We start from the raw sequence: 21,338 nt of genomic DNA, 5'->3' as shown, positions 1-21,338 counted from the left end.
ATCAAGACTAAAGCTAAAAAACAGATGTGAGGGGGGGGGGGGAGGGGGTTCTTACAAAAAATGGCTATTTATTGATCTTTGCCGATTTACAGGCACATCCTGGTTACTATTAAGAATTCTCCTAATTTGACTAGCGGAACAATAAAATAATAAAATGTGTAACCGAAAGGAATTTTAACACACACGGAAGGAGAGTTATTTAGCAGTTATTTCTGTTACTGCACTTTCAATAAAAAGACACAATAGCACTCATTATTAGGGAATCTTAAGGGATAAGGCAAAGAAAATTACTTTACATTGTACACTTAGGTTACGATAAACAAAAGTATCCATGGATTAGAAATATTGTTGCAAAAGTTGAGGTTTTAAGATTTGTACAACGATAAGTTTGTAAGCCAACAAATTAGAAAATATGTTTTTAAAACTTTGGGTACAATTGCCATTTTTCAAAATTGAAAGGATGCTTTTGCTGCGCTACTTATAAATACATTCGGCCTTGTTTTTTTTACCGTGCTAGAAACCTGGAATAAACAAGAACGTCTTTGTTATTAGTAGGATATAGCTTTATTTTTTCTGTTTTATTTTCCCTTTCAAGTCAATCTGATACAGACTGAAGCTAAGGACACTAAAATAAAAATATTTATCTCTTTTTTTTATTTACAGTATGGTCCTAAAAAGTTATATTTTCTTAGGTTATATTTTTGTATTTTTTTCTCAATCTTGGAATAAAAACTAAATATTTATATAAAAAATCCACTAAATTATAATAAAAAAATATTGGCTGATCTCATTTCTATAATTTCTATATCAGTTTAAGGTCATACTGTACTTTAAAAATCTGAATATCAGACATTTTTTCTCAACAAAATATATAGAACTCTTTCAGACTTACAATACTTGATTATATGTACCATTCTTTTTCTCTAAAATAAAGTGTTATTAGGCTTAATCATTTAATATTTAATAATCAGGAGTAAATACATTAAAAATAATCTTTGATATTAAATAATAAAGCCTAATTTTACTCGTTTTAGTAAATAACAAGCAATAGAATGATTTATTATAAAATAGGCATGAAATACCTACATTATTTACTAAATAGCAAAAAAGAACATTATTGCTAAATTTTTGCTTAAAATAAAATAATTCTATTTTGCTTTATTAAAGTTTAAACTTTGCGAAAATGAACATGAAGTAAAAATTTTACATTATGAACATGATTGGGTGAAAATTTTCAAAGAAAATTTTGATTTGAATAAATAAATAATAAAGTATTTAGATATATAAACATAAAATGCAGTTTTACAATAATTTCTACGTATTTATGTATAGAATAGGGATAAAGGACAATGTAAATTTTTAGCACGCAAATTGTGTTGTAAAAAGCTTAGAATTCATCATCTTGCAGATTTTTTAACGGATTTAATTTTCTAATTGTATTCCTTTATCCCTGTATTCATGATCTGATGAAATAAAGTTGTCTTGATGAGTTGAATTTAAGCTTGGGCTTGCTTCTGTTGTTTATGAATCATGACACTTCGCTCCGCTATCTTGAATAAACCTCTTGCTGTTACCTGGAAAAATATAAAGTTATGCGAAACCTGCATTTCAAACATGTTATAGAACTGTTTTAGAATCGAAGTTTTTCAACATTTAGGTTTGTTTATTCGTAACGTATAGTTCTTATGGTTAATTCAGTGCTTTTTAATTGAGCCATATTAAAATTTTACCATCACGAATCCTTTAACAGTTAGGTACAATTTAGAAACCATAGCAACTGTACAATCATTACCAAAACATCAGTATGTCCATTTAAAGCAGACTTACAAACACACGATTATTTTGAAGTAGCTGCGCTACTAAAACTAAACCATACCTGTACACTATGCCACTCTCTAGCTTTATTATCTTGGCTTGGGGTGATAAGTTCGACAACTTGTGTCACATCATCAACTATAAGATCTGCATGGGTTAGGTCTGCCTCGGTGCCTACTCCAGTAAGGACTCCTAAAATCAAAAAAAATATTACTAGATTATTAGGTGGTTATTTTTTTTAGTTTAAAGTAAATTTCCAAACATTTTTGTAGATGTTAGATGTAGCTTTGTAAATGCCATTATATGGTTTAAGGCTATTTTCGAAATAACAGCTCTTTAAATGCACTTAGAGTGGATATTGGAGTACTGGCTCTTTTAAATAAGTTCTAATTTGCTACAAAGGGTTAAATAATAGTTATTCGATAAATCATTATATTAAAATTAAACGGTAGATGGCAGTATTACAAATAACAAAAAAGTTTTAAAATCACATAAAATTTCCAATTTCTTTTTAAATATAATTTCAAATTATAAACAAAAAAGATGTTTTTTATCTTTATTTTGTAAATTAGAAAAAAATGGTAATAATTTCTGAAAAGCTACATAAACTAAAACATTCTTTATATATGAAGAACTTCGTTAGTCAAGATTATTACTACTTTGTTTATTACATTTCAATCTTAAATTAATACTTGTAGGAGTTGAAATCCATTTTATAGATTTTTTATATTTATAATAATTAAAGGTATTTTTTATCTCTAAAATAGAAGCGAAGCTACTCACCAATTGTTAGCCCCAGATTAGCAGACTGTCCCATGATAGTGTCGGCAGGAGTATCCCCCACCATGATGGCCTCACTCAACTGGATATTCAACTGCTCACAGATATATCTAAAAAAATTATTTTAAGTTTATTTTTGTTTTATAATTCTGTATATATGTATAATGTATGTATTTGTAACTTCAAATCGTTCTGTGCCTATGTTATAGCAAAAAAAGATTAAAACCTGCCTAGAACATATATTGTGTATTTATGAAAAGAGCGGAAACTTTTTTATATATGGATCAATTCCACATATGTACAACCATGCCAAAATGGATGTTGAATATACGTGGATATTATGAAATGAGAAAATTGGTGTCAATTTTGGTTGCTATTTCCCCTGTAATTTATTAGTCAGTACGTTCATCCAGAAGGAATTATCATGTTAGCCCGCTTCAAGTTTCACTTTAATAGAGTATATGATAATCTGGTGTAAGACTTAAGTAATAATAAATCAACTATGTCAAGCATATCTTTACTTGCTTTATCCAAGGCTCATCATTTGACGGTCATTTGGTCAATGGTTAATACCCCCCCCCCCCCCACCACCCCACATATACACACACTCATATTAACTTATAACTTGCCGAACAGTCAAATGGTAGATCGTTGATCAGGCGGTCAAACTTGCTGGCGCAACTTATACCTGGCATTATGAGGATCTGGTTTTGATTTTGACTGTGGGTCATCTCCACACACAACTATGTCAACCAAATCTGATAAATGGAGACGCTCCAAAAACTCCTCGGTGCCTTCCCTGCAGAGCAAAATGAATTTGAATGAGTCAAATAAAAAAGGCTGCCTTTGCAGTATTATCAGGAATCTCAAGGTATAAGATACTGGAAGATAAACTGATGTACATCCCAAATAATGATATTTAAAATTACCCATTTGTAATAGAACGTGGGTTAAAAAAACTTTAGGTACCAGTGTAATTTACAGTCTAATGTCCTTTCGCTTCCTGAATATAATCTATTGTAATACATAATTTTAATATGTCCACAAAATATACAGCTAATTAAACATTAATGTTCTATGCATAAGGTACAGAAATAAGGCATCGGATGAAAAACCTTTTCCTATCAATTTTGCTAAAACTTTTAAAACCCAATAGATCTTGAAGGACAATGATCGAAAAATTTATGTAAATCCACAAAATGTTTAACATTACATTTTATGTATATCATAATTATTGGTTGAAAAGTTTTGACACTGCCTTATCCGTGGAAGCACATATTTTAAATTCCTTTTGTGGTTGTATTTCCTATTTTAAATGTAATAATATATTGGTCTCTGCAACCATTAGCAAACTAGGAATAGTAGGTTGCCTGGGTAAATTAATTATCAAATTAGTGGCCGTTTTAACAATTAGAATTCACACTTATTTATGAGGCTTAGTTTTTATAATTATTATTTGCAAATTATGTAAATAGAGGTTCTTGATTATTAAATCACATACTTATATTACACAGGGAGTATGTCGTATGTCTTTTTTTCGATTTGTACCAAAAGATCTAATTGTTCGATTGTTGTCTTTTTAGGAAGCTTTAAATACGTCCTGGGTAGGTTAATTATTATTTCGAGGAGGGTAGGTTAACCCTTCCAGGAAAAAGGCCACAGGGAAATGGATTACTTAACCACCACCAACCCCCGCTCCTAGGTTTTTTTAAATTCTAAAAAGATTTTTAAGTATGTGTTTGTGGTCCTTATACTATGAAAGTAAAATTGCCAAATTATATTAGATAAATCATTTACATTTAAATTTGTGTCAGATGCATAGTATTCTTATGAAACTAAAAGTAGCACAAAAAATAATAAGATTAAAAACTGTTTTGTTTGACTTTGGTCTATATTTCCGGATAAATATGCGCATCTAGATACATTAACAACAGACACAGACAAAAAATAAACAATTGATCTATCTTTAAATTCCACTTAAATGGCGAAGATAATCACAAAGCACAGTTAGGTCCTCTAGACAAAGGTTGTGCAATCAAAGGGTTGTTGTCTGCTGGATGTTACTTAAACAAAAACTTATTTCCTATTTTTTTTTAGAGAATTGCTAATAATATGTATGCTAAAATTGCCGATCTAAGTCTACATTGGCAAACAATGTTTGCAAAAAAATATTAACAGAGTCGTTTGGTGGCCAATTGTTATTATGCATGTTTGTTTTTTTGCACTTGGATAAATACATATATTACAGGAGATATGGATAGTTAAACAATTAAACATAGAATCTGGTTATTTATCATAACTTTAATTTAAAGGTTAATTTCAAAGCTTAACTTTTAATAAGTAATTATTAGAGGGAACTAACTTTTTGAGGGGAGAGGGGGGAAGGGTATTGAGAGGAGGGTCTTTATAATGCCTATAAAAAAGGGGATAAATTAAAAAAACTTTTGGCTGAAAAATCCCGAATGACGTCATTTTATGATTAAATACTTTTCTAATCAAACGTCATTAGGGATACTTCGGCTAAAATTTTGATTTATCTCCTTTTTTATATGCACTATAAAGAGCTTCTATTAAAAAAACTATTACTCGTGTGGGGCCTACCATCCTCAATATAAATAAAAAAATATATGCATCAAAAAATATTTTCGTAAGATCTAATCTTTTTTTTTGTCTAAATGACTATTCCTTTACCCATGCATTAACAGATAAAATAATTAAATATCTGCATTAAAAATTAGATAAATATCTTTTAGTGTGTTCAATGTCCGTTGGTCCGCCGCTATGTTATATTAACTTATATACAAATTATTACTCTCCTTTTCAGAGATGCTTCATATAGATTATCTATTATGATTTTAGTTCAAAATTCCTTAAAATTTTAATACTAAATGTAATTTCTATGTTTATGGCGGTAAGTGCCCCCTCCAACAAACTCTGCAATGAGCAGCCTTTAGGGGCATTGTAACTCTAGAGACTAATGAATAAAATAAAGATATAAGTTTGGGTAATTATTAATCTAAGTGTCTCTATACACATATCGAAACTTTATATATATATTGATTTCCATCACAAATAGGTTTTTTATCTATAAAAATAATCTACCCAAAAAATTATGTACAAATAGCTATCTATGTAGATTATTGATGTCTCTATCTAACAATATCTACCTTGAGTCTGAGGTACAAATAGCAATCTTGATATTTCTGTCTTTTAATCTCTGGAAAAGTGTTCGCAGGTTTCCGGTCATCTTGATCTAAACAAAATTCATATCCTGTTATAAAAAGCAGTAATATTTTTGTATATAGCTTTAGATATCTATAACTACTAAACCGATTGGCTTCTCCATTTCAGGGAAGCTTCACATATAACCTATGATGGTTAAGGCTTTTTTTTAGATTCAAGTTGTGGTAAGGTTTTTGGCTATTTTCATCTAACTCTTTGAACATTGAGCCCTTAGATGCTAGGGCGCTTCCACTAGTCCTATTTTACAAAGTAATAAGATTTTTTGTCTGTAGGGAAGAATCTCGCTAACCGATCAACAGATACGGGTCTTCCTTAAAGTGAAGCTACTTATATGTCCAGGAAAGGTTTTAAACTATATTAGGGAATAGTAACTCAACCCCCATAAAGAGAAATTTTGATTCTTCTTTTTAAAATTGAAAATCTAAGGTAGAGACCTCTAGGGGCGCGGGGCCGCTAGTTTTTTTTAAGATAATCATAATATGAGATTAACTATTTACCCTACAGTTTTTGGCTGCTGAAAAATATTTTCCTCTTGTTATCAATTACAGGAGTATTTTTGTGAGCCATAAAACAAAAGGGGAGGTGCTGAACTACCCCCCTAAACTTTCGGTCAAACAAAAAAAACCTGCGAAATGCCTCCCGTTTTACATGATATACAGTAATCTTAAATGTATAAGACAATTGACGAAAAATTGGTTTATTTCCTCAATAATGATAAAATTAAATAATTGGTTTAAAATTTGAATCAACAATCTAAAAAAGTTCCCAAAGTTGTCAGCCAATGAGTGAGAGGATCTAATTATATAATCTGATAATATTATAATGACAAACTGCTCTAAGAATAGCCTTGTTCTTTAGACTTTAGTACAGCCTTTGTTTGTTTTAGAAAAAATAAGAAACTGGTTTAAAAAGGGACGTATTTTCTCCCAGATTCTCTAGTGAAAAATTCTATCTTTGATACCGCTAACCACAGAACCGATCGGGTTCTCCTTAACAGAGTAGCTTCTCATAGGTCCCGGGAAGGTTTATAACTATTTTCTTGGGGGGTGAGACACCCCCAACCCCCCAAAAATGAAACTCCCCCCCAAAAAAAATTTTTTTTTAAATTTTTTTAACTTAAATTAAAAATTAGGGGGGGGGGCACCCCAAAATTTTTCAAAACTTTTTCTTTTAAAATCTAAAATAAGAAATTTGGTTATGAAATTCCCCTCTCCTCTCCTCTAGTGCCCCTAGAGGCCTCTAGGGGCGTAGCCGCTAGTGCCAATTATAGTAATTATAGTATTTAAGTCATTTTTTTTCATGAAGTGTAAAGACAATTTTAGCAAAATATCCTTTTATAAAAAAAAATCCAAGGATAAAACAATTAAATATAGCTGTACAGTTTTGACTGGAAAATTCCTATTTTATGAAACAAATGAATATTTCAAAGTTCAACACGTGTTTTTGAGTGTGTATGTTTAAAGAAAGGGATAGACAAATAGACTGAAAGATAGATAGATTATATTCATTCAAAACAAAATGCAATTTAGTTTTATTCATTATTTTTAATCTAAACAAAAACAAACCTTATCTTTTATAAACCCTTTATGAAGGTTTATGAATTATCAAGGGGAAAAATTATTTTATCTTTCATTTTCCTATGCCTGAATCTCTGAGTATGTTATCATATCAATAACATTAAAATCAGCAAGTCAGCTGATAACTGTCAGTTGATGCAACAATAAAATTGTTTTCAGTAGCGCAGCTACTCAGAAATAGTTATGTATGATTAAGTAATTGATATATAATTACTTGGATGTTGAACCACCTTTTTAATAAAGTAATACTCGCAGCTGGCTAAAATAATGGTACCCCCCATCCACCCCCTTTACTTTATCCCCTTCCCTCCTACTTTATGAACGAACTGACCAACAAATGAGCTCCTTATTAGCAATCTAAATTGACGAAGAATTTATCCACTATGCTATACCTATTGATTAAGGTGAGTATTAAATTTGACTTTATAAAAGCTATATCCCATACTATAAGATTTTTATACCTAAATATCCTATCCTATTATATAAAAGTAGTAAGATTTTTTGTCTGAAGCTTGAGATTTCAATAACTACTAAACCGATTGAGTTCTTCATTTTAGGAAGCTTTACAAATGTCCCGGGGTGGTTTAGGCCATTATTTTTGTATCTAAGCTCTTTTATGATTTAAAGGCTTTTTTATACCCCTTTGAAAACAGAGTCCCTACATACTGATGGTGCAGCCGCTTGTTATATAAAATAGAAAAGCAAGTATTAAAAATAGGGGTCAAAATAATATTAAAAGGATTAGTTTTGGTATGTGGTCATTCTTGGTAAAAAAACAGCTCTTATATAACATTGTTTTGAAAACACAAACATTCTTGATTGTATTTACAATGTTTGGATAAAATTAAAAAAACTGAAGCATAATCTAAAATCTTGATTTAACCAGACATAAAGAGGAAAAATGGGAAATGCTAATTCTTTCTTTTTAAACATTTTTATTTATAATATTCATTTTAGGTTTTCAACATGTGGATGAATAAAAATCAATAATTATAAATTTTTGTACATATTTAGACCCAAGGCATTTCTACTTTTTATTTACAAGTAATGTTACACACCTGACAAAGAAGCAGGTTCATTTTTTCCCACTTAAAATTCGGTAATCTCAGAGAAGAAGGGTATATTGGGCTGTTTGTTAACTAGTCCCCAAAGTCTCACAATAATGTTTTCTTATAGGTTGGTCCAACAACTTTGGGGACTATTGTTAAGTTTTAATTAGTTGGTTCATAAAGTTAAGTGTCCAAACGTTTTAACTACTTATTGTTATCTACAGAGGGGGTAATTTTGTGTATCATCATTGGGGATGTACTTAAATAGGGACACCCTCATTCATATTTCTATCAATAGAAGTCCTTGGAAAAATAATGACATATAAGGAAAACAGTTTCAACAAGTGCAAGATAATTGCAATCCTTTGAAACTAAATGCAAAAAAAGTTTAATAAAAACAGGAATAGATTTAAATTCATAATTTTTAAAAAAAAGCAGTTGTTTAAGAACTTTTATATGACCTCTTACAATAAATTATCATATTTTTGCCGTTTAATATGCTTAAATTAGTTTTGGTCCTATTATTATAAATCTAGGAAAGCTTTTTTAATAATCTTAAAGCGTAATCACTAAACCAATATGAGTATTTTTGGGGAGGGAATTCCACCCTTCCAAGGAAAATTACCCACAAAACAAAATACCCCCCTCCCTCCTCAAAAAATATTTTTAAAACTTAAATTGTAAGTTAAGGGTAGGGGTGTCGACTTGCCCACCAAACTTAAGTGCTCCTAGTGCGTGTAGCCGTTAATCCTTCTATAAAGGAATGTTATATATCTAACCTGCATATCATTGGGGGTATCCCTCCAGGTTTTGTTGACAACATTCTTGGCCTCCCAGTTGGAGAATCCCTGGGTCTCCAACATCTCTACAACCTTCTCCTTGATGTAGGGGTGGGTCTTCTCTGCAAGCATACCCATGCGCACCTGTAATGAATTTAAGATTTAGTCAATGACAACATTAATAGATATAGTATGTAAGCAGATATTGTGACAAGGGAAAAAATTGTCGTCAATTTAGGTTGCTAACAATGAATACATTTGTTGGTCATACAGTGGGAGGGGAGGGGATAGGGTAAAGGGATTGGATGGGGGTTATTTTAGCCCACTGCGAGTTTCACTTAATTAGAGAAGATGGAAATCTGGTTAAACATCTAAGTAATAATATATCCATTATGAAAACAAGCTTTTTTTTTGGGGGGGGGGGGGGCAGAATAAAAATTTTGCTAGAATTTGAAATATTTTATTTTCTTGTAACTTTTAAAACCTTATGAATCTTTATGGATAAGACAATCGTCGAAAAATCTATGATGTGTAACAAAATTGCCCTTTCTGTACATCATAATTATTGGTTGGACACAGTGGTCCTCAAGGCAAAAGAAGTTTGACAAAACCTACCATAAAAACGGACTATATGTCCATCAAATATACACATTGGAGGGCCAGGAACTGATTTTCTTAAAATCATAGCTGTTCCTTCTTGGGGTTTATTCCATTTTAAAGTTAACAGACCAAATTCCCTAAAAAATCAAGGTTGTTTGTCGCGATTTTGTTGCTTTGGATTCAAATCTTTATAACTTTGGCTGTATGAAAGACTCATGAAAGCTAAACCTACCATTGGAAAGCCTATTGAATGACAATTTCAGACTTAGCTTTAAATTTTTTGTAGCTTTCTTACTTTTTGCTCTACAAGGAAAATTGTAACCAAAGGGAGAAAATTTATTGATAAATCTATTCTCAGAAAGGCTTTCACTAGGGTATTTTGATGTAAATTTTTCAGGATTTTTCTTATGTTCAGTGATCCTTTTGATGACAAATGCAAAAAATACACTTACATACATTTAATTTGGTATATTTGCATTTTTTCTACCTTGTGCCAAAAATTTTTTATAAAAATTATAAGTTGGTGTATATTTTTTTGTCCAAAATTGTACATAAATTTCAGGAATAAATATTAAGAACCATCAATTGCTACATTTTACATGTGTAGTTTTAAATTTCCTATATTTATGGTTGTGTAGGAGCCTCAAAAAAGCTAAACCTACCATTGTAAAGCATGTTGAACACTCTATCCAAATAATTCTACGACTTTAAAAAAAAAATTGACTTAAAAGGCTTGCACAGGATTTATGTTATGTGTAATAAATTTCTCCAAAAATGTTTTTTTCCTACAAAATTTGGAGTAGAAGGGAGGTTACAAAGCAGTAATAGTTATCACATGTCCTGTTTCAACACCAATCTATGGAGGGGGTGTGCCCCCCCCCCCAAAAAAAAATGGTGCAGGGCTTAGGTGCCCCCCCCTTTCCCCCCCTAAAAAGGGAGGGGGGTAACATTTTGATAGTTGAAAATAATGCAAAATTTAAAAATTTAAAAAATATTTTTTTCAAAACTCAATAAGATATAACATACCCCCCCCCTGGCCCCCCTCCCGGCCCCTCTCCCCTACCCCATATCTATGGGGAATAATTCACAGTTGGGGGAGAGGGGGGGTGTAAAAAGTGCATGAAAAGTGCTGAAATTTATTTTATTTTCCTAAAATATATTTACCCCAGGGGTAACACTTTTATGGGGTGGGGGGTATTATCTGCTATATATCTTTTTTTAAAAATTAGGGGGGGGTGATTTCAACCCCTCCCCCCACCTCCTTAGACATCTCTGGGAATTTTTTTCATCTTTTTTAACTCTTCCCCTTCTAAATTCTGGTAACTTCCCCCAGTTCAGGGGGTTTGGGTGGGGCTAACAATCCTTCCATAGAAAAAAACCTGCTCATGTTCAATCTGCACAAAGTAAAGACCAATTTAACTTTGGGCTCGGGAACGAAGTAGAGGTTGGAAACAACAATATGATGTTTGGCTGAGAAACCGCTAAAGGACTAGTCAGGCAGATGATTCTGAATTCCTGCAGACCAGCAAAAATTTGCACCTGGAATGTTTGGACAATGTTTCAGTCAGGCCAGAAAGAAAACATTTGCTGAGAAATGCTTAAAGCCAGGGTTGATATCCTGGCTATCACCGAATCAAGGTGGACAAATAATGGAGAGTTTAAACATCATTCTGGCTTGAAAATACTTTACTCAGGCCATATGAATGAGAATCTAGGACATAAGCAAGGGGTGGCTCTTATGCTGACCAAGCAAGCAGAGCAGGCCATGATCAGTTGCCAACCCGATGGTCCAAGAATCATGGAGGCTTACTTCAAATCCTCAGATATAAACATCAATCTGAGAATTATAGTAGTATATGCTCTTACAGAACAAGCAGATACAGAGGTCAAAAACGAATTTTATGACCAGCTTGACTCAGTATTTTAGAATGGTCATAAAGAAAAGGACCTGACCATGCTCCTAGGATATTTCAATGCTCAAGAGGGGAGTAATAATGAGAATTTAGAAGAAGTCATGGGCAAATATGGCCTAGGCTTAAGTAATGGCAAGGAAAATGACAATGGTGATAGATTTGTAAGTTTTTGTACTGAAAACAAACTTGTCATTGGTGGAACCATCTTTAAACACAAGAAGATTCATACTGCCACCTGGAGATCACCAGATCAAAGAACCTTTAAACAGATAGACCACATCTGTATATCTAGATGTATAAAAGGTTCTCTTCTTGATGTCAGGGTTGAAAGAGGACCATTCAGACTATTATCTTCTATCTTCTAAAGTTCAGCTTAGATATAAAAAGCAGGACTCAAACCCTAACCCCTTTAACAACCCTTCAAAACTCTGAAAAGCTACAAGAGTTTAAGCTCACTCAAAAGAACAGATTTGAGTTGTTGACTCTTCAAGAGAAAGATGGAGTTGAAGGTATTGGGCAAAGTATCAAAAAAGTTTGTAATGATACTAGCCAAGAATAATTAGGTTTCAAAAAGGCTAACCAAAAGCCGTGGATCACTAAAAGATCCATTGATCTCATGGATCAAAGAAGAGATGTAAGACAAAAGACACTTTCTAGAAACTCTCCAGAAGATAAAGACCTGTATAAGATGCTTAGCAGGGAAATCCAAAGAAGTGTCAGAATTGACAAAAAAGAACACTTGGAAAACCTGGCTATGCAAGCAGAAAATGCTGCTAATCAAAATAGAATGAAAGATGTCTATGAGATTACTAAGAGCATTGCAGGTAAAGTACACAAATCAGGATCACACATCAGGATTCACTCCTTAAAACTAATGAAGATATTCTAAATAGATGGGCAGAGCACTTCACTGAACTGCTAAATCTTACAGTTCCAGAGGAAAAAACTGAGATTCCACCCTCAGATGCACTTGACATTGACTGTCAAGCGCCAAATCTATTGGAAATCAAAGAGGCCATTGAAAATTTGAAAAATGACAAGGCCACTGGACCTGATAACATACCAGCTGAGGTCATAAAAGCAGACCTAGATACATCAGCTGAGGCATTCCTACCTTTGATCACAAAGATATGGAATGATGAGTTATGCCCAGAGGACTGGAAGAATGGACATATCTCATTAATAGCCAAAAAAGGACACTTGACCCAAAGTGGAAACTACAGAGGGATAATGCTTCTTTCAGTACCTAGCCCTATCTTTAGTAAGATTCTTCTTAATAGAATAAAGAAAAAGGTTAAAGAAAAGCTAAGACCTAATCAGGCTGGATTTAGACTAAACCCTTCCAATATTGATCAGGTAACCTCTCTAAGAATCATCATAGAGCAATCCAAGGAATGGAACTCTGAGCTCTTTGTAAACTTCATTGACTACAAAAAAGCATTTGATTCTTTAGACAGAAGATCTCTCTGGAAAATCTGCCGACACTACGGCATTCCAGAAGAGATAATCAATATTATTAAAGCTATCTTTCATAAAGGAGGTGGAAATGTAATGTATAAAGCTGGGAGCTATTTGGCAATCCAAAATATTTGGGAGTTTTGGACTTAGCTGATGATATTGCTTTGTTAACAAGCAATAGAAGTCAAATGCAAAGAAGGACTAACATGATAGCTGAAACTTCCAAGAAAATTGGACTAGAAATTAATGTTCCTAAAACCAAAATACTCAAATTAAATGCAAATTCCCAAAAACCAATTACTATTGGAGACCAAATTCTTGAGGATGTAGATTGTTTTGAGTATCTTGGAAGTAAAATTGATGAAGCTGAAGGCACTTTAACAGATGTTAAAGCTAGAATTAACAAATCTAGGACAGCCTTTGCCAGCCTGAACAAAATTTGGAATTCCAACAACATCTCCATAAAGACCAAGTTAAGATGTTCTCTCTGTTTTGCTGTATGGGGCTGAAACTTGGTTCCTAAACACAGCAGTGGTCTCCAAGCTACAGACATATATCAATAAATGTCTCAGGGGAATCCACTAGATCTTTTGGCCAAATAAGATCACAAATGCTGAGCTTCTAGAGTGCAGTGACATATCAGACATTAAACTGACAATTAAACAGAGGAAATGGTTGGGGCACACACTAAGGAAAGGGCATGATGATATATCCAGGCCTTGACTTGGAACCCCCAAATAGGAAAGAGGAAACCAGGTAGACCAAAAACAACCTGGAGGAGGGAACACTTAAAGGGAGTGTAAAGGTAAAAATTTCTCATCATATTATCAAATCTTAACATTTTCTAATCACCTTTCAATAAACTGATCAACTAAAAACGTCGTATTAACAAAAATATCAAGGATTTATGCCTTGATTTTTTGGTATTTTGGGAGGGAAAACTGGAAAACAGGGAAAATCTGAACTTTTTTCTTTTTTAAAATGTTTGTAGGGATATTTAACTTTTCACATATAGTTTAAACTATTTACTTACTGTTAAGCATTTATTAATTCATGCTATAATAACGTAGAAATTAAGTAATAAAGATTTATTTTAAGTTTGTATTATTGACAAAAAAAATACCTTACTGTTTACAAAGGGTTGAATCTCAGAGATTATTTGAAGTGATAATATCCTTTTTTATTGTGTTGGACTATAACCAACCCACTTTGGAGAATTAGTTTACACTTTTATCAGACTGTTTATAAAGAAATATTGCATCTTTATTATTTACAAATTTTGTAATTAAAGGTGGGCGAGAGATGGGCCATCTAAAGTTAATTGGATACTAAAAAAAAACAGTTTCTAGCTTTGTTATTGTATTTGGTTTTCAATAAAAAATATTGCTTATTTTATCAATTTCTAAGTAACTATACATTGGTTTAAAGCAAGGATTATGTTAAAAGTTAGCTTAACCGTTAGGAAAAATCAAGAACTATGTGAAAAAGTTTAATTTTAGCTATAATGGGAGAAAAAAAGAATTTTTTTCACATTTTATATAATACGTAAAATTTCTACCTTTCCCTGTACCTTATAATAATCGTCGGAAAAAGCCGTTTTTTAAGCAAACAATAGCGCGTTTTGCTCTATCTGTGAGATATTATGAATGAGATAATGTTAAGATTTGATATTAAGATGAGAAAAATTTACTTTTACAGTCCCTTTAAGTGAACTGAAAGATTTAAAAATTCCATCTTTCAGCTTTGCCTCAAAACGTGCCCAAACAAAGGAAGATTGGAGAACCATTGTGCATGGCCTACGTTCTGCCGAGAACTAAAAGGCAATGATGATGACTCTTCATGCACTTTTTACACCCCCCCCTCTCCCCCAACTGTGAATTATTCCCCATAGATATGGGATAGGGGAGGGGGGCCAGGGGGGGGGGGTATGTTATATCTTGTTGAGTTTTGAAAAAAATATTTTTTTAAATTTTTAAATTTTGCATTAATTTTAACTATCAAAATGTTACCCCCCTCCCTTTTTAGGGGGGAAAGGGGGGGGCACCTAAGCCCTGCACCATTTTTTTTTGGGGGGGGGGGGCACACCCCCTCCATAGATTGGTGTTGAAACAGGACATGTGATAACTATTGCTGCTTTGTAACCTCCCTTCTACTCCAAATTTTGTAGGAAAGAAAACATTTTTGGTGAAATTTATTACACCTAACATAAATCCTGTGCAAGCCTTTTAAGTCAATTTTTTTTTTAAAGTCGTAGATTTATTTGGATAGAGTGTTCAACATGCTTTACAATGGTAGGTTTAGCTTTTTTGAGGCTCCTACACAACCATAAATATAGGAAATTTAAAACTACACATGTAAAATGTAGCAATTGATGGTTCTTAATATTTATTCCTGAAATTTATGTACAATTTTGGACAAAAAAATATACACCAACTTATAATTTTTATATATGATGGCCATATAGTCCGTTTTTATGGTAGGTTTTGTCAAACTTCTTTTGCCTTGAGGACCACTGTGTGGAAAGCTTTGACATTGTGAACCAACCAATAAAGTAACCAAATTTTTTTAACGCAAACATTAAACATTAAATCTTTTATAAAAACAAAGAGTTCTAGTATAATTTACAGTTTTATGTTCACATTTTGATGGATGTATATACTGTAAAAATACTATTATAAAAAAGATGTGCTTCTGATAATCCAAAATAATGCTCTACCTTCTTTGCCTTTTTATCATATCCCATAAGTCTGTAAACATTGTCGTCCATATCCTTATTTGTCTCACACCTCATTCTAAAAATAGTAAAGTTTAAAAATCTTCGAAACTGCTTGATTTTTAAATTACAAGTGAATAAGTTACCCAAGAAGAGTATTTACAATATTCAGGATCATTTTGACAAACACAAACTTAAGCCTTGGTTTTGTTTTATTTTTGGTATTCTAAATATATTCCTGTTCTCTGGTCAAACTCATAAATTAGATATAACCAATAAGCGAAATAAATATGAAATAATATTTAGAGGGCAGATGTAGAGGTCGTCAATTCTACGATGTGTTGACCCCCAACGACAGCTGAAATTACTAAAAAAAATTATTTAGCTATGCAAATATTAACATATTTTGAATCGCTGAAAAGTTTCATGTGTGATGTCATAAAAATACGTCTATTATCCATCTCAGTTTTAGGGGTTTACTTATCCACTTTTTCTCTCATCTCTCTATTTTAGACGTATTTCTATGACATCAGACATGACACTTTTCAGCACTTTCAAATTTTACTGTGGAAGCCGAAGTCTTTTTATCAGTCTGTCTGTCAGTAATGAGTATAGATGTTAATCACCTGTTAGCAAGTTCCTCGCACCAAGAGTTCCACATTGTGTGGAAACACACCAAGGTTCCATCTTTGTCGAAAATTACAACCTAAATATTTTAAAAGATGTTCGAGATGCAAAATTACATGAACTTTTTGTTAATTTTTAATTCCCTAACTTTTAATCGGTACTTATTTTGACATTTTAAACAAAGGTTATAAAAACAAGGAGAGGGAAATGTGTTTTCTCCCTGTATCTACCCTCTGCAGAGCACTAACACTTCAGGGCTACCCAATACCCATTATAACCTAACCAAACAAGTCCTAAGGTAATAAACAAACAAATTAACTCTCCTCTTTATTTGATAATTTTTAAATAAAGGGGCGGTTTCTGTGATTAACACGCACTGGGGGCACATGCTAAAAATTCCTCGAAAACCCTTAAAAAAACTACACCTGTGGTTTGAAGAAGGCGTCTTCTAGAGAAATTTCTCCCATGGAGGGTGAGAACTCAGGTATGTCTGACACAGGCATCTTCGTTGTTATGGAGGAACTGTACAAGCCTCTCACCTGTCTATGCTCGCCAGGTACCTTCAGAAAATGGGAAATATTATTAATTCAAAAAGACAAATATGTAATTTTGGATCATGTAAAGAAAAAGAAGTAGCGGGTTTCGTCGTATTTACACAGTAGCTTTAGATAGGTTATTTAATGTTGGGTTAGGTAAATATTAATAATTGCCCCGCAGGGTTAGAGCCTCTCGTAGGGTCTAGAAATAGGCTACTGTAAAAATGCGACGAAACCCTCTACTCCGTTTTCTTTCCATGATCCGCAATTTTCTATATTATGGTCTTCTGATCTATCTATCTGTCCATTTTCTGTCTATATGTCTGTCTGGATTTTTGAATATCAATTATATCTATCATGCTACCTATCAGGCTACCTATCTGGCTATCTAACTGGCTATTTAACTGTCCATCTATCTGTCTATCTAAATGTCTAGCTTTCTGAACATCAAACAATATGTCAATCTATATGGGTATCTAAATGTCTATTACTACTGGATGTCTTTTTTTTCTGCTTATTTATCTGTCTATCATTCTTGATATTAGTTGCCTATTTATCTGTTTTTCTTGCATATAACCATCTTTCTTTGCATAAAGTAGCTGTGCTATCTATTTATCTATCTATCTATTTGTACCTGTACTGTAGGTACAGCTGTACTAAGTACACTGAGAGCTGGTAAGTGTTGAGTAGCTGGGCTACTCTGACCGGCTAAGAGCCGTGAAACACCTGAAATAATTTTCATAAATATGACAAATAATACTTTTCAAATATTTAAAAAAAGCAGGGATCTAAACATCTAAACAGGGATAAGACAAGGGACGATATATTGATGTACATCCTAAGGATGATAAACAAAATTAGTTCTTATGTAGATTAAAATTAGTGGTTGAAACGTTTGAACGCTCAACTTATTTAAGCAACAAATAAAATTTGCTAAAGCTCCCAAAGTTTTGTAGCAACTTTTGGGGACTAGTTTAATTTACAGCCCATTGTCCCCTCTTTTAAATCAATATGATAAGATTGCAACCATTTGTAATTGTTTCTTTGACTTTATCAGAGCATTTAATAATAAATAATTTTGGTTTTACTTCAATTCTTTACAAAAAAATTATATTGTATAAAACCAATAACATTAATAAAAATATAATACTATCTTTCACTAAAAGTTTAATGTTTTAAATAATAGGCTTACAAAATTATTTTGATGAAAAAAAAAAGAAAATCAAAGGTAATATAAGTTTTAATATAATAAGCCTTTTTTTTGGAATTTCTTCACTTTTATTTGTAAAAACGAATAAATATTGAGAATTCACAGTATCTTATAGTTTAAATGCGACTTTCAAAAAATGTATTTGCGTTGTTTATAAAGATTTTAACTGTCACTTTTTACTTATTCTTAACTACAATGGTCAAAACTGACAATAAAATTACACCCCACAATCTGCTGTATTCAAGAGAATACTGGTTCTAGTCTTTTCAGTTCACAGACCTATTGTAATATATAAATTTATATGATATTGTATTTAAGCAAAAGTGTTGCTTTGTTTTTACTATATAATATGTGGTGTGTGTCTGAAAAATACGATGCTTTCCAATCCTCCAAAGTCAGACATACTTTCCTTTCTCTCTCTCCCATAGCAAATATTTTCCTTCCCTCTATATAGACTAACCCCCCCTCTTATCTTTTAACTTATAAGTACGTTTTGCAATATTAATCTTTTATAATTTGATTAAATAATGCGATTATTTTTTAATGATTTAAACTTTAATTAACAATGAAAATAAAAACTAAAAAAATTCTTTTGTAAATTTATGATAAAATCAAATAGTACTTAATATAAACTTAGCTTCCTATACTTTTTTTATGTTATTCTTCTGATAAAAAAGGCACGAAAGAATATCAAAATAATAATTATAAAGTAGCTGTACTATTATCAAGTAATACAAAATCGAAGAAGTTTATAGTGCCTAATAAAAATGACGTCATACAATACAAATAACCAATTATAGTCCATTATACATTTTACCATTGATAAATTACAATGTATATTTACCTATTATTGGTCATTCGTAATGTATGACGTCATTTTTTATTAGCACAATAAGCTTCTACGACAAATTCTAAAAAAATGTAAAAAAAATAACAATTTACCTTTAACAAAATGACTTCTGACAGCAACCATTTTGATTGGTTTAAATGTAAAATAAATTCTATAGAAATAAAAACAATGATAATTTGTTCAAACTCTTATTAAATAGAGTTGAGATGCATATGGATGCTAATTGTAAACTGTTGCGTTATCATTTTGTCAACTCATATTTATCAATTTTTCTAGCATGAACAAAGTCCAAAGATTCCGATGTTTCCCCTTTTAATGACATAATAGTTCCCCTATTGCCCAAAAATCCCCCAATAAACAAGAATATCAAATATGTAAATAGCGAAGCAATACAAAACAAAATTTGCTTATAGCTCTTGTTAACTCTCTTGTATTCACAAATTTGAGGTAAAACTGAAAGAAAACTGCAAGGTTAGTTAGGAGATTAGGTCTAAAAGAGTAATTTAACTACATGGGGGAAAAGCAGATTATTCCAGATTATGCAAAGTCCTAATGCGTTATTTTTTCGGCAGGAATTGCTTACCTTTCAAAATATGATAATTATGACCAACAATTGACGTAAATACCAACTCGCGTTTTCAGAACTAAACACGCATTTGGAAAAGTACAAGATTAATAATTTTAATTATTTCCCTATAGATTTTTAAGGTATACATGAATAGTTTTGAAATTTGTATTTATAAAGAGAGTTACATAAGTTTTTCTAAAAAATGCAGGTTTATTTTAAATGTAAGAAAAGAACCAAGTAAATGCAACTGTAACTTTCAGCTGACTTTAAACGGCCGTTACTTCCTTAATTTTAAATTACTTAAATAATTAAGTGTTCAAATTTTTTTTTAAATTTTAATAAAAAAGTTTGACAAATATAATGCACTGGATTCCTGCCCATCTGAAAAGATCACCACAGTCAAAGTTCTACTCATTTACCATAAGCAAACCATTTATTATAGAAGATATTTTTAGGCGAAATATAAAGCTATGATTGAGTTCCCCATTTCATGGATGCTTCACATGTGTCCCAGGATGGTTTTAGGCTATTTTCAGAAATAAATTTGGATGGTTTTAAATAATCGAAAAAAGAGGCCCTAGGTGCTAGGGTCAAAACCATTACAATTATATGTACAATAATGAATAATTGATCACAAACTTTAGATGTGTATTATTATCATAATTCATACTGATTTTGAGGGCAAGGCAACTAAAATCCTCTAAATCAAGATATTACCAGAAAGTTAAATATTTAAATTTGATATCTTCATGAAGTTTCTTTTAACCCAATTAAACTATATTTCGTGATTCATAGATCATTTTTAATAGAAAATTTTATACTGTTGATAAATTTATTGGTTACTGTCAAAAAATTAATTATAATATAATTACTGTTGGAATAACATTAAATGGTAGATTACATAGTAGTTTTGACGGATTTTTGAGCTACGATTTTATATATTTTGTCATTCTTTTCCAAGCATTAAAGTTTAAATCTGATATAGAAAAATGTAATAATATTTCTAAACATCTATAAATTTCTAAATATCAATATTACATAGTACATGAAAATCTGGTGAAAATCTGGTGAAAGATCCAAGTAATAATAAATCCATTATTCTAGCCTCTGAATCAAGATTATACCAGAAAGTTTAGATATGTATACAGTTTTGGGATATTTCCCCTTCATTTCATTATAGATTAAACATTTACCCCTCATCTCAACTTAAAATTCAACCCTTAAAAGATCGGAGGAGCGGGAGCTAGGTTCTTGTCTCAACCCACCTCCCCCCCCCCCCACCCCCACCTCCTCCCTTTAACTTTATTCTGTCTCATCCTGGTAAAGAGGAGAAATTTGAAATTTTTAAGGACTTTTTAAAAGACTTTAACAAAGCATTTAATGCTGATCACATCCTATTATGCATAGTAGTAAGGTTTGTTTTTGTCTGAAGTTGAAGATTTCAATAACTACTGCCTCGATTGAGTTATCCATTTTAGAGATGCTTTATGTATATTAATATAAGTATTAAGTATCCAAGCCATATTGAAGTTCCAGGTATGATCCTGCAGGTCCTGATCCTACACGTCTCCTATGAACTCTTTCAGACCCCGCCAACAAATATGTTCTGAAAGCGTGTTT

The 21,338-nt window shown here is 31.9% G+C and overlaps 1 protein-coding gene across 1 annotated transcript; it reads right to left on the bottom strand.

Annotated features, from left to right (window-relative positions):
• Window positions 1-541: 541 nt before the first annotated feature.
• Window positions 542-19,397, bottom strand: LOC145334599 (phosphorylated carbohydrates phosphatase TM_1254-like). Its single transcript, XM_080180117.1, has 11 exons — window positions 19,243-19,397; window positions 17,725-17,816; window positions 16,980-17,114; window positions 16,554-16,633; window positions 15,931-16,006; window positions 9,244-9,387; window positions 5,763-5,848; window positions 3,284-3,394; window positions 2,599-2,705; window positions 1,877-2,007; window positions 542-1,574 (listed from the first exon to the last, which is right to left on the bottom strand). Exons 1-11 carry the CDS (start codon window positions 19,271-19,273, stop codon window positions 1,497-1,499), a joined length of 1,071 nt encoding a protein of 356 aa, XP_080036243.1. The 5' UTR covers window positions 19,274-19,397; the 3' UTR covers window positions 542-1,496.
• Window positions 19,398-21,338: the final 1,941 nt, after the last annotated feature.

This window comes from Acartia tonsa, chromosome 12 (genome assembly GCF_053477335.1).
Source record: "Acartia tonsa isolate MP-2025a chromosome 12, ASM5347733v1, whole genome shotgun sequence".
NCBI classification, from domain to species: domain Eukaryota; kingdom Metazoa; phylum Arthropoda; class Copepoda; order Calanoida; family Acartiidae; genus Acartia; species Acartia tonsa.
Note: the sequence above shows the minus strand (reverse complement) of the source record. Positions and strands in the feature narration are given on the sequence as shown.

Excerpts from the sequence above, each read along its gene's own strand:
- LOC145334599 (XM_080180117.1), bottom strand. The coding sequence starts at position 19,273 with ATGGTTGCTGTCAGAAGTCATTTTGTTAAAG. Across the intron at positions 17,817-19,242 it reads CAGAAGTCATTTTGTTAAAG|GTGTTTCACGGCTCTTAGCC; the intron begins GTAAATTGTTAT and ends AAATTATTTCAG. Across the intron at positions 16,634-16,979 it reads ACGCCTTCTTCAAACCACAG|GTTGTAATTTTCGACAAAGA; the intron begins GTGTAGTTTTTT and ends TAAAATATTTAG.